An 18,141-nucleotide genomic window follows, 5' to 3' on the forward strand; every position below is an offset into this window, starting at 1 on the left:
CCAGGGTGGCAGCTGGAAGGGTGCAGTGGGGCAGGAGTGAGGGGTGCTAGAAAGATGTGTGCAAAGTTGTGGGCAGCCAGCTAGTATTTATACTTAGAAATATATTTATATCAGAACAGAAGCATGAGATTACAATTTGACCTCCTCTCTAACATTTGTTAAAAATATAATTTCTCTTTTTGATAAAAAAATATCTTTGGAGAATTAAGCAAATAAAGCATTGAAAATCCTGTTTTGCATTGTCATTTTTCTCTACAAGAAAATCATCTGACATGCTACAGTAAGTAGCATTCCAGTAAAAACTGCTTCTAAAAGCCTTCGTATGAAGCATACTTCAGTAATTGTACCCAAAGCAAAAAGTCCACTGGAAAAAACAGAATTCAGCTTGTTACAACAGTAATATATTGTACTTTAAATGTTAAATGTGTTGCTCTTTGACTAAGGAGTTTTTATGAAAGGCTATTTTTATTTTCCAGCTTTGCACAATATCGGCCTGCTTCCTCTGTGCACGTTCAAACCGCTTGCATTGAGAAATCAACTAGGAAACTAATTTTAATGAAATCGTTAACATAGCAACAAAGTCACTAACACAATGCGTAAATTAGGTTTTGCAACATGTATGCATTAAGTAACTGGAAGTGCACGGGATATGACTAACCGTTCTTTTTAATACAAAAATATCTCAAAGATGTAAGAGTTTATTGCAAAACGTCTATGCATGTGTGTAAGAAAAGTATAGAAAGATGTAGTAAGTTGTATTTTTTTCTAATCTGTTAAGTGCTACAGGCACTTCTCTTCTCACAGTACAAAATACACGATTATCCATTTCTAATTGCACATTTACCTTTCCCGGATGAATTCTGCCATTTCTTTCTGCATTTGTTTGCCCTTTAGTTGTTTCTGAAGCAAAACCTCAAAGCCAGAGACAGATGCATTTCCCTGGGGATCCTTTTTATCAGCCTAAGGAGTAAAAGTAGAATATATGGGAATGATATCATAAAATACCACAATAAATGCAATTTATTAATGAAATATCCATGTTGAGGTGGTTCTAAATACTGTATAAATGGCTCTTTACACTAGTATTTCACTTATAAATGACATCTTACACAGTACTGTCTTTTGTATTGCACTAGATTCTTTTAATACAGCTCTCTATGCTGCATGTACTGTAATTTGGCTGTACAAAATGAATTCAGAAGAGTTCAAGCACCATTTTTGACTTTTTTGTCAGTTTTGTTCTCCATAAAAACCCAGTCTGTTATTGTTGCCATTGTGAAAGTATAATGTGCCGAAGCTGTTGGCCCATACAGCCTGCCATTCACAATCCCTGTGGGGTCTCTATCTTTTGGGAGCCAGGTAGGTTCATTAAAGAAGGCATATAACTCCTAGGGATTCCCTTATTCTCAGAAGAGAACTCAATTTTAAAAAATACCCAGAGCCCTTCTAACAACAGTGAACAAAGTAGAGCTGCACATGGAGAGCCATTGGTGGCCTGAGGTATTTAGAAAAGGTGACCTTTAGTTTAAAGTGGTCCTAGCACCTTGGCAGCCTGTTTTTTTTAGCTCAAAAGAAACTGAGAAAATGTTTTGTAAAACAATATAAAAACTTATTAGAAAACCCATTACCGGCGATCAAAATTTAGATGATTAAAGGTAGTTGCTCAATATGACAAGCTCTCCTATTGGTAGAAAATAATAAATCTTATTAAAAATAGTAAGTTAAGATATCTAGTTTTTCTCTTTCACAAAGCAACTACAAAACTATCAATAATAATACAAATAATAAGGAAAACCTTAATTCTCAGGAAAATTGTAAGCATTTTAATAATCAATTTGAAGCATGACATTCAATTTCAGAGACTATGTGCTTTCAGTATTGGCATTTACATCTTTAAGAAGCCAATATTGGCAAACTGGATGGAAGCAAAACAGATATAGTATGTCTCCCTGTGTGTTTTCTTACCCAGAAGTAATCGCAATAGCTCCACTCATTCGGTTTAAGCAGTTGCTGTTCAGGCATTGTCATAGGGAGTGGAAATGTTACACAATTTATCTGCAAAGGAACACAAGAATGAGAAAGAACTCAAGATTTAGTGAAATACAGGGAAATGGGGGATATTTGGCTTTAACAGTTTTATCTTTGAGTTTTGTGGAGGCAGAGGCTTGTTATGTTCCTAGACTGTAAGAATCGAAACTGTAAGGTTACTTGTAAAGCAGTGCTGCCCACTCTCCTCATTAGATGGAATGCACAGGCTAGTGTGATTGACAGTCTCAGCTTAAAGCTGAAGCTGGGAAATGTAAAGGCCTGCAGGAGACCTTGTCCTTGTCCAGGCAACAGTAGATCCTCTTCTACAGCAAAAAATAGCTATACATCCTTTATTGAAATGACAAACTACTGTATGCATTGAATGAATCAAAGGCATGTCAACTAAGCACAATACTTTGAACATCTTGTGACAAATTTGAAATTACTCTCCACCATAACTAGAGGGTTCAGGCTGACCCAGGCATGATGCCAAGAGTCTTCCAGACAGATCTGTTTGCCAGACTGCTGGCTTTTCATACGCACCCAAATACAGTTAACCTCTATTTTCTCATGCACCCAAATACAGTTAAACTAGCACATACAGTCAACTCAAAGCCAGCACTTAACAAAATATCAACTCTCAGGGCTCCACATCTTCAATTACAGCTGATGTGTAGCAATTATGTAATGAACACCATATGCAACCTCTTTGTGCCAAAAAAAACGCCCCCATGAATGACATTTTGCATCTCAGAGGACCATCCTTGGAGAGTTTTAGTTTTTAAAAAAGAAAACAAATAGGTTATTGCTATGGCAAGCTTATTATAGAAATTATGTTGACTATACTAAATTATAAACAGATATCATAGCTCTCCAACTCAAAGCACAAGAGCAGAGATGGGGCTAATAGACAGTTGTCATCTACTCGCCTTTTTATCTTCTTGAGTGCCAGTAATGTAAAGATTATATGATCACCGTCCAAGCTGTCCACAACATTAGTGCTGTGTGCTCCACCACAACATTAAAATACAGCCTGTAAAGTATTGGGTATACAGAACAGCAAGTCTTTATTCTCTTCTGAGCAATGAAGAACTTAGAAAAATGTCAAGTAAACTTTGCCAGAGTTAAGGCTAAAAGACTGGAGAGTTTTCTGTTTTTTAAGTGCAAGCAGACTTGAAATGCTGAATGAATGCATAAAACTCCTCTAAAATAATAAAATGGATGGTCCTGGCTTGGTTCTTTGCGCACTTGCCAAACTTTTGATGAAGCAATGAAAGAAGACTTTTTAAAAATATTTCTCATCTGAAGGAAAGTGAAAAAACGATTGAGGAGTATCCCCTATTCATGGAACAAACATAATGAGAGAAATACCCTACTCCCTTCCCCCTCAGTGTGATTAAAGTTAGGAAATGTTAGTGTCTTTTATGTGTGTACATGTTTATTATATTTATTTACATTTTATTATATATATACTACGTTTATTACATGCACATTACTGTTAATCCCTGCTGAGAAGACAATCTAATTGACTCAGTGGTAGCTGTGTCTCTTCATTAATGCTATTAGTTTCACAACTTGTGTCTAGTGGTGTACACTACAGCCCAGTTTACTTGTGTATGTTGGAGCCCTCTTATATTTTTACTAATTGCACATTTTCTCTTAAATAAATATCCTTCCCAGGAAAGAATAAACATAAGCAGAATTTTACAAAGCACATTGACAAAGGGGAATGGGGCAGTGTGGGAAGTAGTAACAATGGTAGTGTCCACCTTGGAAATGGTGACACTAACAGGTATGTGAAGTTATCATGAGAATGTAAAAATTAATTAAAAAATGTCCCCGTTTCCCCTCTTCTTCACCAGTGTGTGTGCTATTACTGACATCTTTATAATTTATTTAGTTGCAGTTGCATATTTTAGGCAAACGTTAACCCATTTTATTGGTAATTATATTAATGGAGATTTGTTTTTCCTACTATGAAAATAACAGGACTGAGGATCTGCTTCCAGTTGTATAGAAATGTCTTGTTGACTCAGTTAAACTGCCATCTGTATATTTTAATGCATTTTTTTGCAGTAAAGAAAACATAATTGCAACATTTTTGTAGTACCCTAATGGAATTGTTAGACATTGGTATATGTAATTGGAAAACCAATGCAAGTATATATGGGGAAAGAAAATAAAAACACCAACCAAGAAATCAGAAGTCACATTACCCCTTGTACTGCAAGATGGAGTAACCAAAAATGAAACAATAGTGTCTTGTTAGTGCATGCACTGTGCTGTGCAAACACAAGAAAGAAGAACTCAGAAAACAACTCCTAAATGCCAGACTCTAAAAGACAGCTTTTGGGATCCATAAAAATGTCAAACAAAGAAAAACTGAGGTCTTCCCAGAAGTCAAGAGATATGCAATTCTCTTACACTGTCAACAAAAAACTACAAGAATACTGCTTTTAAGCTGCAGTGTAAATCAGGTACAAAGTGTGACAAATACTGTAATTGAAGAGTGTTAAACTACATTTCCTTTGAGTAGTGATACCATTTTGTCTTTGATTCTAGCAGTGCTCCTATTTGCATAATGTGTTTAACTAATGGGCTGTTTTAACTGGAACACATCTTCATTTTCTGGTGTTGGTGCTTCAAATATTTTACCTTTAACATACAGTAGAATATCTTTCAAATCAACTGTAAGAAATTTAACAAAAACATTAAATCTGCCCTACAGAGCAGATGATTAAATCAGTAATGTAATGGTAATGAAATGAAAACCTGAAAATCCTACAGCCATCAAGAACCAGAGTTTATTGCTTTTGTCCTCTTTAATTCTTGAGCGGACATGTAATACTTAATAGAAGTCCAAAATCTAGAATGGAGTGAGAACCTTTAAAATGTGAGAACCTACAGTACCAACAATGAAATTAATTTATGTTGTAGGTATTGTGTAGAGATTTCTTATTATTTCTTATTGCTTTATGAAGCAGCCTGATTATTATCATCGTCATCCTCATTTTATGTTTGAGGGGCACGTAGTGGATTCTTGTTGCAATATGCCTTCAGTGTAAATGTGCTTTGGTGTGTGATTGTATGATGGTAATTATCTTTTAATTATATTTTAATTGTCCTTGTACTTTTTCTGGAATAAGATTTGCTGAAAATAGTTAACAACAATGTCACCTCAAATAAGAGACAACCCAGATCACAAAAGACAATGACCACTCACAAAAACTAAATCCTTCATTCATGTGTTCCTGCATTTAAAGACATTTTAGAAGACACAAATCTCAGTAATAACATCAAGACTGTCTCCCGATAATAACAAGCCATTGCAAAGTGTATCTGCTTTCAATTAAAAAATCATCAGAGTCTGCTTTCCTCTTAAACTTTAAATGGAAATGACGCAACTGAAGTTTGGAATGTTTCCTGGGAAAAAGCACTGAAATACGTATTTAGTATCTGATGCATCACAAAGCTGCTTAGAGAGTACCACAGAAGTTTCTGGAAGTCCCAGAAGTACTATATACAGTATCAATCCTTTTCTAACATGGTTCTCATTGTACTGGGTAAGGTTTAGGTTAATCAGTTCAAAATGCCAGCAAACATTTATCTAACAGATAGTTAAGTTTTTTTAAAATAAATTGTCCCCATAATTTCAATGATATCAATATCATTAGAACAGTTGTTTTAGAATCTGTGGAGGAAGTATTTGTGAAACATTGTGACTGAGACAGTGGTATTCCATAGTGAAAGCAAAAGCCATTAAGCAAATTGATTTTTATCAGCAAATTAGTAATCAACAGAAAAATATCTGAAAGCAGACGTAACAGATAGAGTGTATTTGACTTCATGTTAATTTGTTTTAATGACTTCAGAAGGCTTTGCTGTTTTTCTTATGATTTAGAAATACATTACTGATGATATTGTATACGCACTAGCAAAATAGAAATATCTTCAATTCACTACCTACCAAGGAGGGTTAGGCTCTAGGCACTGAGGAGAAGAAAACAAAACTATTGAATGAGTCTTATAATCCATTGAGATTAGCATTTTGCAAGATGTCATATTGGTACCATTAAAATATACGGTATAATAATTAAAGGTCTCAATTCTAAATTAATATCTCATCACATGTTAAATGAAAAAAGGTATCCTTTTAAAGGAGGTGATATTGCTTCTTTTCTAATTGCTGTTTTGGACACTTTATACATTAAAATTAAATTTCACTGAGATTGGAAACCTAGCAAAGTCCCCAAAACATATACTTCTTAGATTTTATTTGTGTCAGAGGCTGACACCTACAGTAGGTGATTTATTCCTCTGTTTTAACAGCACTAGTTATCTCTTCAGAATGATGCAGTACTTCCAAAATAAGCATCGTCAAACCTATTGGAGAGTATTGTTTGGGGAAAAAGACATGAAACAAAGATGAGAAGCAAATTGAAAGTGACAAGTGTGAGTTATGAGCCTCTCCCAGAGCCATTTCATTTCCAGACTTGCGGACAGAGTGGAAATGGCTTTTAAATAGTGAGGGAAATTACTCAAACCCCAAGAGTAAAATAACCTTTCTGATTCTTTAGTGGAAGACCTGCAAATGTTACTCCTAGGCTGTTGCTTACCTTATAGTACCTTAAAATCCTTAATGTAAATAAAACTAGTTAATTGTAACACTATGTTGGGTGTTTCTTTTCCTAATCTTACTATCTTACTATAAACAAAAATACCTGTTGGAAGAAATTGTCCAGCCCATTAAAAATGCTAATTTGATATATTTGAAATATTTTATACATGGCAAAATCTGTATGAAAAAAATGGTATTAACAATAGCTCTGACATCCATCCATTTTTTTAACTAGTTCTTCCATTTCAGGATTGCAGGGAGCCAGAGCCTATCCCAGCAAGAAAAAAGGCACAAGGCAGGGTATACCCTGAACATGACACCAGTCCATCACTGGCAAGAACATCTCACAACTGTGTTTTTGGTTCCACACAGATACCATCCCAGGTCTGGAACTGAAACCAAGGCCCCAGCATTACAAGGCAGCAATGCTAGCATTTGCACCAAAGTGTCATCCTACCTCTGATAGCAAATACATCAGTTATTGGAAGCATTTAGTATCCTGATATTCTCCTTTATAACTAGGCACAGTAAATGTGTCTTTTATTTAAATTGCACAAATCTGCCATTGCCTGCATATGAACAGGGATGATGCAGTATTAATATTCAATAAATTACAGGTAACATTCAAGAAAGCTGTCAAGTCATCCTAGTCCCCCATGACTTATAAATTAAAAACTTAATGAATTATTTTGAGAACTTTATCAATATTTTATAAAAGTCTCACATGGGCACAGAAGAGAATCCCCCACACACAACCTACTGTAGACTAATGCTGGGTCTAGTAAAAGCCATTCCTTTCAGCCCAAGAATGATTATAATATAATTCCCTTATGCAGTGACCAGCACAATATTATAAATGCAGTCTATTATTTGGGCAGGATTATAATTATAATTGGCAATGATGAGTGCAGATGGAACTACAATGAACCCACCTAGTGTACAGTAATGTGTACAACGTCTTCACATAGTCCAATTTATGTCACACAACAGACGAAGTTTCAATGTATGCATAGCGCCATATTGCCGTCATTGTCTTTCAAAATGAGGCACCGAAAACAAAACGGTGACGCAAAAGCGGCCCAATTACATTGTAAGCAACGCTACTATATTAATTTAAAATATTTTAATGAAACTGACACAGCAAGGTGAGTTTTTTTTAGAGACTTTAAGTATTGCAAAAAAAAAGAGCAACATGTCAACCAACTAAAATACATTCATATTCATTTCTAAGTTTTGCAAAAGTAATCTATCATTCACCTTAGTGGTTGTTTTATGGTAAATGACAACTAAAAGAAAAATGCTAGCAGGAATTTAATTATATTTTTGGAGGACTTGCTGTTCCATTGTCCATGGCGTCGTCTGAACAGCTGATTAGAATGAGTGCAGTTGAATTGAATTAAACATATCACCTTTGAGACTTTTGCCGACAAATACTTCTTACTTGTTAACTCAGCATGCAGATCACATTCAACATTTCTCGGGTGAAATGTCCACTGTATAACCTGAACTCACTCAATTGAACATTTAGCAGAACCTTGTCAAGAAACTTGTCGATGGGACCAACATCAGTGCCCATGTTTATTATCATCTCATAGCTAACTGAATATCCCAAGGAAAAGGAAATAGTTTGAATTTCTGTTGATCTGATCCTCCTTTTTGTGGATGACCACTATGTTCTAAACAGCCAAATGCCTTATAATGAGAATTTATATTTAAATATTTAAAACATTTACATGAGTTCCAAAAGACAAAAAAGAATTAACGTTGTTAGGAGACCATGTTTCTTATTTGCTTATCCTTATCATCCCACTATAAAAAGAGTCAATCTCCACCCGGAATGATGACCCGGATGATTACAAAATGATGACATTTTGTAATATCTCTGGAAGTTTATACAGTAGAAGCCTGGTTTATGAATGAACTTAAAGCTGAAATGACAAGTAGTGGTCATCCACAAAAAGGAGGATCAGATCAACAGAAATTCAAACTATTTCCTTTTCCTTGGGATATTCAGTTAGCTATGTGCGACAGGGAGCGCTACAGGAGGTCATTCTTGCCGTCTGCCATAAGACTGTACAATGCATCCACCTTGCGTCTTGGCAGAGGCAACATCGACAGTGACCTGTTTCTGGACTAAACGCATCTACACATCTACTGCTACATCTGTTCTCTTTCTTTTTCTTTTTCTTTTTCCCGTTTACAACCACTTTTTGTGCAATATATGCCAGGGACCTGTGCAATACATTTATATTTATATCTATAGTTACATCTATATTTATATTCATATGTGTGATATGAGTGTGATACGATTTTCTGTGTACTGTTCTGTTCTAGTTTGTTCTTGTGCGTCCGGACTGTGAGTAACTCTTGTATTGTATTGTATGTATTGTACTATTATTATATAATTCGTTACACTGTGGCTGTGTTGTGTGTGTTAAGCTGCTGTTGCACTGCAATTTCCCTCACGGGATCAATAAAGTATCTATCTATCTAAGTGAGCACGGAGCAGAAAGTGCTGGTTACGTCACAAATGCGTAAACTCTTGCTCTCGCCCATGGCGAGACCAGCAGTCTCTCATCTGCACGCAACCTCATGGCAACCTTACAGCACTTTCACAAAGTTCACGATTTTGCACTTAATTTTTCATGTGTAAAATTTTGCGATACCATCAATTCATTAATTTTTTTACCGAGATTTAAAAGTCGGTCTGAGAAACTGCTACTGCAGTTCCCTTTAAACTAACAATTATTCAATGTTAAAACCAGAAAGACATCATTGAACAAGTACTGTATAGTTTAACATTATGCATTATAAAATAACCATTTGTTGAAAATGGAGAGTGCCAGTTCTTATACGTATGACATTAATTTCCAGGGGGCAAAATGGACAAAGAAAAAAAATAATGAGAACCATAATCTTTCTGTCATTATTATTAATATTGTTTCCTCCCTCTGCTAGGCTAGAGAAAACAATTGGCAAAATGCATACCAAATGTGGCTTTCATAAAGTCCATATACAGTAGGTGTGAAGCACTAACCGAGATGGATGGAATTTCACAAAGATGAAAGACGCAAAGAAATCTCCAATGCCTAGTTGAAATATAAGCTGTGAAAATAGTAAGATATTGTAAAACCTGCACAGCTGGAGAGGAAATAGTTCTGCTTCCATTTGGCCAACAGATTTACTGCCTGATTGATAAAGGCAAACAGGACTACATCTAAAAATCGAGCCAATGCACAGGAATGCAAATTGATCTACTTGTTTTTCTATGTAATTCTTGCTTGTATGAAGTATATGAAGGTTTAATAATAAACTAAGCAGAATACAACATGCTATAGAGAGCTTCTTGTATCCAATTTCAAATATCATACTGTATATTTGTATTAGTAAAAAAATAATTTTGTAACTAGGTTTATTTTTATTTACTGTATTTTACATTAAGTACTGTACTTTAACACTTAGGTGCAGGAAGGGTTAAAGGAAGCTTGGTGTTACAGAGTTATTCTTTTTTAGTTACATCATTTGCCCTTCATTCATGCTTGCTTCATGGAATAGTATGCCATGCTTTGGGGAAGCTTGGTAATTACAATTATATTCTTGCAGCACTAGATTGTTGGTAAAAGGTTTCCGGACAGTGCTCCCTGGATCATTAGTGGTTCTTGGCTTAGTTTCAGGTGGTTCTAAGAAAATAACCAAGAACATTAATGCAATTTAGGTCTGGACATTCTGATTTTTCTTTTGTTAGATTAAGCTGAAGAAAATATTTCAAGGCTTTTTTCTTCCTTACAATAAGTGTAGAAATTTCTTTGACTTTGAGAGTTCATAATTAAACCACAATTCCATCAAATCATCAGCTCACATCATATCACTAGACAACTAGGAGCCTTTAACCATTCTACGTTTGTCATGCTAATGCTCCACCACCATCCCCAGTGCCACTGTCAATGCAAACATCATTGGGTTTATTCAGGTGCCTTCTGGCTACCTCATCGGTATGACTAAGCTGTCATCTGTCAAACCAAATTTACAGCTGAACATTCCTTCTTTATCATGATCACATTATTGAAGTTTGTATCTTCTGAATTGGGTTCTCCATTAAAGAAATTTAGACTTTTATGACCTAACATCTTGTGGTACGTACCATAGCAGAATTCACAGCCATAGTAAATGGTCTTCATATACAGAAGGTAATGAATGAAATACAAAAAGCTCATGTTTTATTGCTTTCTGAACTGCCAATACAGACACTGATACCTCAGTTGATTTCCATTTTGGGGGCGTTTCTTCAGAGACATAACTCCTTTTTATGAAAATGGTTTCATTTGTGTGTGAGTGAAAAATCTGCTTATGCTGTACTCTACCCCAATGCCAACTTCTGTCTTATGTATGTTGCTTCTTTGACTAATACAGCTTTCATTTTTTTTTCTTTGCACAATGTGTGAAGCATAATTGTGATTTAAGAGATCTTGGGAATTATTTTCAATTTGCAAATTAGGCCAAACGTGTTTCCCTTTTGTTCCCTGCTGTGAAGCTGTTGTTCTCGTAAAACATGATGTTGTATAACCTTGAGCTGCAGATTAACAGTCTAAATGAACTGCAGCAAAATGTCACATAGGATTTTATTTTTTAGCTTTGATGTTTCTTCATCATGAATACTAGCAGAATGATAACATCTGATGTTTCTTTGGAAGTTGATTTTTTTCTAACTCTAACAGCAGCAAAATCAAACACTATACTGAAGTAAAGAGCAAGATTGTTTATGAAAACAGAAAAACGGGAAAGCATAGTCTTTAGAAACAATTTTTTCAACTGACAGGAAATTTTGGTAGCATTAAGAGCAAGACTGTTTCACAAAAGTATTGTTCCATGCTACATCAGACCTAAAGACAGGTGGTACAGTACAGGAATGTCATAAGATTTCACTACTACCTTTCATATCTTAACAAGAAACCAGTCACTTTATTCATTGTCTGCTTTTCTGAATACTGTATGTATTGACTGTAGAGGCACTTAGAAATATTATCTCTATGTTTTATCATTTCATTCTCCCTTATAAATGTGCTTTAAAAATGTCATTTTTAATTAAAAAAATTATAGTAATTATTTTATATTAAACCAGATCAACACTCATTGTCAATTTGTTATATTTTATCAATTATTTTATATTCAGAAATATTTACTGTATACAGTATCTATTGTTTTTATTCAGTTCTGTACTTCTTACATTGGTTATGAAGGAGACTGAGCTATGCACCACTTAATAAGTAACTGGGAGTGCAACAGCTACACAAACCACATTTAAAATATAAATTGCTAATAAATATTTTTCTGTGTGTGTATATGAAGATGAATGCAAAGCATCAGTAGATATGACATCAACCACAGGAAGCACATTATAGAACATTGTGGAATAAGAAGACAAAAAAAAGGTGCAGAATTATTGGAACAATTCTGCATGCCAAGCAGTGGTTTATGTACTGTAACTTTTAACAAAAAGACCGACGTAATGAAAGTCATTCCAGCTTTCTTAGAGATACTGTATCATGTGGTTTAATTCTGACAGCATTTCAATTTTGGTCCTTTTCCTAAAAATACTGAAACAAATATTCAGCTCAGTATTGTCATGGTACTTTTTAAGTCCTACTATGTCTTGTTTTATTGAGGTACTGATTGCTACATTCAAAAGCAGTAACTCTGTAACCCAGTAACTCTGTGGAGGCTAGTTACTTTTGTGTACTTCTGTGTTAACTTCTTTAAATTATAATTCTAGATTCTAGTTTTCTCCATTCTGGCAACTTAATCTACATTCTTTCACAATTTCCAGTTCACAATAATTAATGCATGCTTGAATTCATTGCATTATTACTAATGGAAAGTACAGAACATGGCAAACAATTATAAGTATTTACAACATGCTCCGAGACCTACACTTAACTGAAAGTATTATCTTTTGTTGCTCAGTGTAATATTATATAACTATATTTATAATAGAACACACTTCTGTCACTGGGAATCGTCATAAAAACATAAGAAATGGTCACTTAAGCTTATCCTGAAGAAGGGTAGTAAATCTGATAAACTGAAGAGTGTAAAGTACTGTAGTACACATGTGCTGGAGCTAGTCTGAGAAGTTTAGAAGTGTCATTAGTCAACTCTGGTTACACAAAAGAGACATTGATGGTGGGTATAAATCTTCAGGAGCTAATCCTGGAAGATATATGGCAAACCTGACAATAATTATTTAAGAGACAATGCACTAGATTATCTTTAGACAATTGGAAACCACTCTCAATACAAAGTCAGTGAAGCCTATGTGTCCCAATAGTCAGTGTGCAACCAACTCCATTTGATTTTAAAGCCAAGAGACTGGTACAGGTGTCACCTTCGTCCCCTAAGCATGCAACGGTAATTTACAAGTCCATCTTTTACATTGATGGCCTCTGATTCACTATTGTACAAGGAAAACAACAGTATAATCTTGTATACAGAGGCTTTGTAACATCATTGTCACAGTTGTGGTCACACAGAGGTCTGCATGTTTGAAAAGAGATTCACTTTTAGAGATAAACAGTTTACTTGAACAATATCTTTAACTTCAGCTTTTAAAAAAGAGAATAATAATGCCCTCTTCATATATTTAATCTCTCTGATTATTAATTTTGATCACTTTTTTAAAAGAAAATGAATGAGAGAAACTACTATTTTTGTTTTGCCTCTTTTAAAATATAGCTGTGCTGAGCTGCCCTCTTCACTTACAGTAATATCCATAGACTGTCACGCTAGGAGACCTGCAGACGCATTGGGCAACAAGCTCTGGTTGCTAGGCAACAAATTATATCTGTTGCAAAATCTAATTCTTACCTTGTCCGTATGATAAATATGCTTGCTGGGTTTCCAGCATGTAATGTGACACATTCCTTTCAAAATGTTCATGTGTACATACTTTTACACACAAATATTATTGGGAGGTATTTTTTGCCTAGCAAAATATTAAATTCTACCAAATGTTTCTGAAGGATAAATGATCTATGTTCCTAACAAAGGCAGTGTGACCAATACTTTGCTCTTTCCAAGCTTAGCGGACTCTATTAATTCTTAAAAAACAAACCAATATGGATAGCCGAATCATACTGATAAATGAGTTCTTTGAGAATAGAAAAGGAACCTGAATTTTATTCAAGGCTCACTCTCATTTAAAATAACCAATGCCAAATGTTCTTCACAACTCTTTGTATCAAAAAACCCAGTAAATATAAAATGTAACCTTCTGATGAGTGTGTACCTCTTTTATAAAAGACTGCACTAAAAGGTTTTCGATATAATACGATTGTATATGAAAAAAAGTCAACACCAATCATTGTGTCTATGTTATGCTAGAAACATGCTAAAAAGATGAATAGTTTTGTCAAATGTTAAATGCATTTATTGGCATTTGAATTCTACAGAAGTGATTCATACAGTATATGAATTCAACATTACAGATAGTAATACATGTACAAAAATATATTACTCTTTTTTATATTAATATAATTTTATATGAATATATCATCATCAGAAAATGGTTTTAAAAAAACACTGCCTCATCAATTGTGTATTGAATAACCAGTGTGAAGTATTCTCCACACTAGTTTCTCAAAATAAATTCCTAGTAGCTATATAAAAATCCCTATAGTTTATTCAACTAAGTGATATATAGTTCAACTGTCTTACTCATACGATGGGCAAATTGCAATTAAAGTTAAAACAAAAATGAAAAGATAAATAAAAAAAATTCAAGATTAGTATTCAAATACCATTAACAATAAAGATAGCCTTTGTCTCTTTAAAATACTGATGTGCTGTTGATGACGGTGGGTTAGGGTTAGGGATATATATATACATGTAGTCATTATAATTAATAATTACTACTAAAATATGCATCTACCTAATAACTTTGAAATTTATATTTAGTTACATTCCAGTTCCATGAGCAGTATAATTTATTCAAACACAGGAACTCATTCAAAGCACTTTGTCCTCTTCTCTATTAAAATAAGGTGTGATACTGTATGTATCACACAATAAAAAAACAACCTATTATTTTGCTTTTCACACCTCTTTTATCTCACATGTGATTGTCATCTTTGCAATTGCACAAATTCAGAAAAAATTATATTCTGCTTTGGAGCAAAAAGCTTTGAAAATCCCTGTTTGCCTTTAGAAGATTCTTAACAGGTCAGATAACCTTATGCAATATACAGTACATAAAGTTTCACAGTAACCCTAAAAAATTGAGGCAACTTCTGTTACTGAAATACTTACAGTATATATAATTGTGTGTTACGACCCCAAGTGTCTAGGGGAACACTAGGGGTGTAACATTTAGGATAATTCTTTTGGAAGCAGGGGGGTTTTGGTGAGGGACTAGGAAGCGTGATAAGAAGGGTAAGGAACTAGAGTGGTGCCAAAGGAAAGAAAATAACAAACAAAATGGATCTGGCTAGGACAGTGAGGGAAAGCTAATCTGACTACAAAAAACCCAAAACACACGGTCTTCGGCGTCTTCAACACCCTAGCTAACCTGCACTGACTACCCAAAACCATACAAGACAAATGGCACTCACCCGTACTAGTCTAGTGTACTAATACAAAATCAACTAAGTGTGTAAGTGTACCCAACAACCTAAACTAACCTTATATACAAAAGTTCACACAAAAACACAAGTGAACCAGGAAGACAAATAAGGGAAAACAAGAGTAATAAACAGGAGCAGGGTACAAAAGAACACAAAAGTTGAACATGTAACACGTTAGGGCAAGGTAATGACAAAACAAGGATGAACACACAAACAAACGAAAGTACAAAGAAACTAACGTAAAACCAACAAAACAACAAAGCCGAAGCTATACGAAAATACACACACACAAAGCAAAACAAACCAACAAACGAAGCCGAAGCAATAACCAGAAGCAAAGCAAAGCAAAGCAAAGCAAAGCAAAGCAAAGCAAAGCAAAGCAAAGCAAAGCAAAGCAAAGCAAAGCAAAGCAAAGCAAAGCAAAGCAAAGCAAAGCAATAACCAAACGGGACCGAAGTCAAACGAAAGGCCTTTTCTTTCTGAAAGCCTCCATGTTAAATAGTGAATAAAATGAGTTCTGATTGGCTGAAGGCTGATTGATGATGACATCATCTGAAAGTGTGGTGTAATGGTGGGCCAATGGGGAAGGGAGAACAATCAAGGGTCAACAGTGTGGACATAACAGAAAAAACACACACAGAACACACACTGGGATGTAACATTGTGTTTTAACCTCATTCCCTGCTAGTAGTTAGGCTTTAGACAGAGAAAGTGATGAAGATACAGCTTTTAACTAGACTGTGTTCTGATATATACAGTAACACTGCAGACCAGGGCTAATCAGCTTCTGGCTAGAATCCAGTAGTTTTTAATAAATCATTAAGTATGAAGAAAGGATAGTTGGGTCACCTCAAGCCTTTATTGGATTAAACCAGCCCTTCTCCAAAGTATAAAACCATTTATGAATTAAAAAGATGTATGTAAAAAGGCTGGATTGCAGACTGAGGACCTGAGACGAATATAGACACTGTATGATCTATTAATATAATTTCACAAAGAGATAAATCATATTGTTTGGTCATTTGTTCCAAACAATAGTGAACGTTCTGTGTTATGCAATGTAATTGCTGCTTCCATCAGCCCCTAGATCTCTTTAATGTGTCATCAAAAGTAAAAATGCACCTAATACAAGGCTGACAAACACTCCAAAATGTTTTACAATACAATGTCTGTTTAAAAATTAAATAAGCCTCATTATTATTAACTGCACTAGATTCTTTATAAGACCTTTGCTGCATGCAATCTCAAAGGCACAGTTCTGAGCAGCATTGTAAAAATGAGTATCGACAGCATGTCTGAATGTTTTCACAGGTCAAGATTATTTTTAGAATATGCACAACAGAGTTGTAATGGTTTATAGTTAGAATGAGATAGTTGACTTTCCAGCTACATAATAATTCATTCTGAATCCCTGTACCTTAGGTTTCATATCTGAAAAGGAGATTTTAAGTACTTTTGTATCTGCAAATTTATCTAACTTTAAATTTGGCACTGATCAAACTTGATTAAATGTTTTCACCTGTACCTGATTTGAGATGAGAGATGTGCCAAATGTAAGTATTTTTGGTAACACTTTAAAATATCAGTTTTTAAAGTGATTACATATGAGGTAAAAATAAAATAACTGGAGTTAATATAAAAAGCACTTTATGTCACACTGTTTTGTGTGGAATATAAATAAATAACCCTAATCCCCATTAATTAAACATGTACAGCCACTTAATCTATTTACACAGTCAATTTACCTTAAATGAGAGAATAGTTTATTCAAAAACTGTCATGTCCTCCACTGACTGAAAATTGTCTTTGTGTTCCTTTCACCACATATACAATGAAGGTTAAAGAAAACTGAGGATCAGGAATGGTGAATTAAGAAAGCACCTATGCTTTGATTTGAGGTTTGCATTTATAAGGTTTTTAAACCTGGAAGCCAGAGATTTCAAGCGATTTTCAAGACTCTATGCTACAGTAGTTGTGATTAACTCCTAGCAGGAAAAGGGTGTGAGGAGATCAAAACCAAATGAGAGCTTCCAGAGTTGGATGTGATGGACTGCCAAACACAAGTGACTGTAGTTTTGGCCAGGCATCTGTTTAGTTATTTTGTACTGTAAGTCTCCCCTCAGGTTGCCTCAAAGCCTTGATACTTGGAGTCCAGGTTCAAACATACAATACATGCATATTTATCCCCCAAGGTACAAAGAGTGGAGATGGGTTTTGAAGTGAAGGATGAATTGAATACTAAGCATTCCAAATTGAGGGATAGATAAAATAACTGAAAGAATATAATCAGACATCACTGTCTGCCTTGACTATCTAACAAAGTGCAAAATGCAAAAACAGCCAATACCAATAAACACTGACAACATAACTTCTTAGCTTACTTTTAGTAACCTATGAAATATGACTATTGCTTAAACCAGGAATTCAGTAAAAATAAGGGCTTTTGCATTTTGATGTCTGCACCCCAGGTATTTAAAATCATCTGTACTGGATTGTATATCATTCTAAAGCAGCTATTGTTACTAACAAAGAAATAATACTGGTTTAGTAATATTCTTCCCACTGAGATAACTTCATTTTTCTCTCTGAAATATTCATCACTGCAATACTATTTTCCAGTTTGGCACAATATTTACAAAAACAGCTTCTGGATTTTTGTCTTTGTTCAATAGCCATTAATCAATACTATTGCTTTGTTACCATGGAAACTGTGAATACTATGTCTTCCCTCATTACCTTAGCCAATGTCTCTGATCTCACAGTAGTAGTGAAAAATCTGACTGACAAGAGCTGAGCCTTGGAAGCAAGAACATGTACACAGATTTAAAGAAAGCAAATCATATCACATGCCAAAGGTCCTTATTGTTATGTTAATATCAC

General features: G+C 34.7%; 1 protein-coding gene across 1 annotated transcript in view; it reads right to left on the reverse strand.

Moving 5' to 3' along the window:
* The window catches only part of gas7b (growth arrest-specific 7b), a 117,780-nt gene that overhangs the window by 25,264 nt on the left and 74,375 nt on the right, over positions 1 to 18,141 (reverse strand). The window contains exons 6-7 of the mRNA XM_088928227.1: positions 1,966 to 2,055; positions 845 to 960 (exon numbers count right to left, since the gene is read on the reverse strand). Coding sequence (XP_088784353.1) covers positions 845 to 960; positions 1,966 to 2,055 — 206 coding nt within the window. The remainder of the gene's footprint in view (positions 1 to 844; positions 961 to 1,965; positions 2,056 to 18,141) is intronic.

This window comes from Atractosteus spatula, chromosome 11, assembly GCF_055471065.1.
Source record: "Atractosteus spatula isolate fAtrSpa1 chromosome 11, fAtrSpa1.hap1, whole genome shotgun sequence".
Lineage (NCBI taxonomy): Eukaryota > Metazoa > Chordata > Actinopteri > Semionotiformes > Lepisosteidae > Atractosteus > Atractosteus spatula.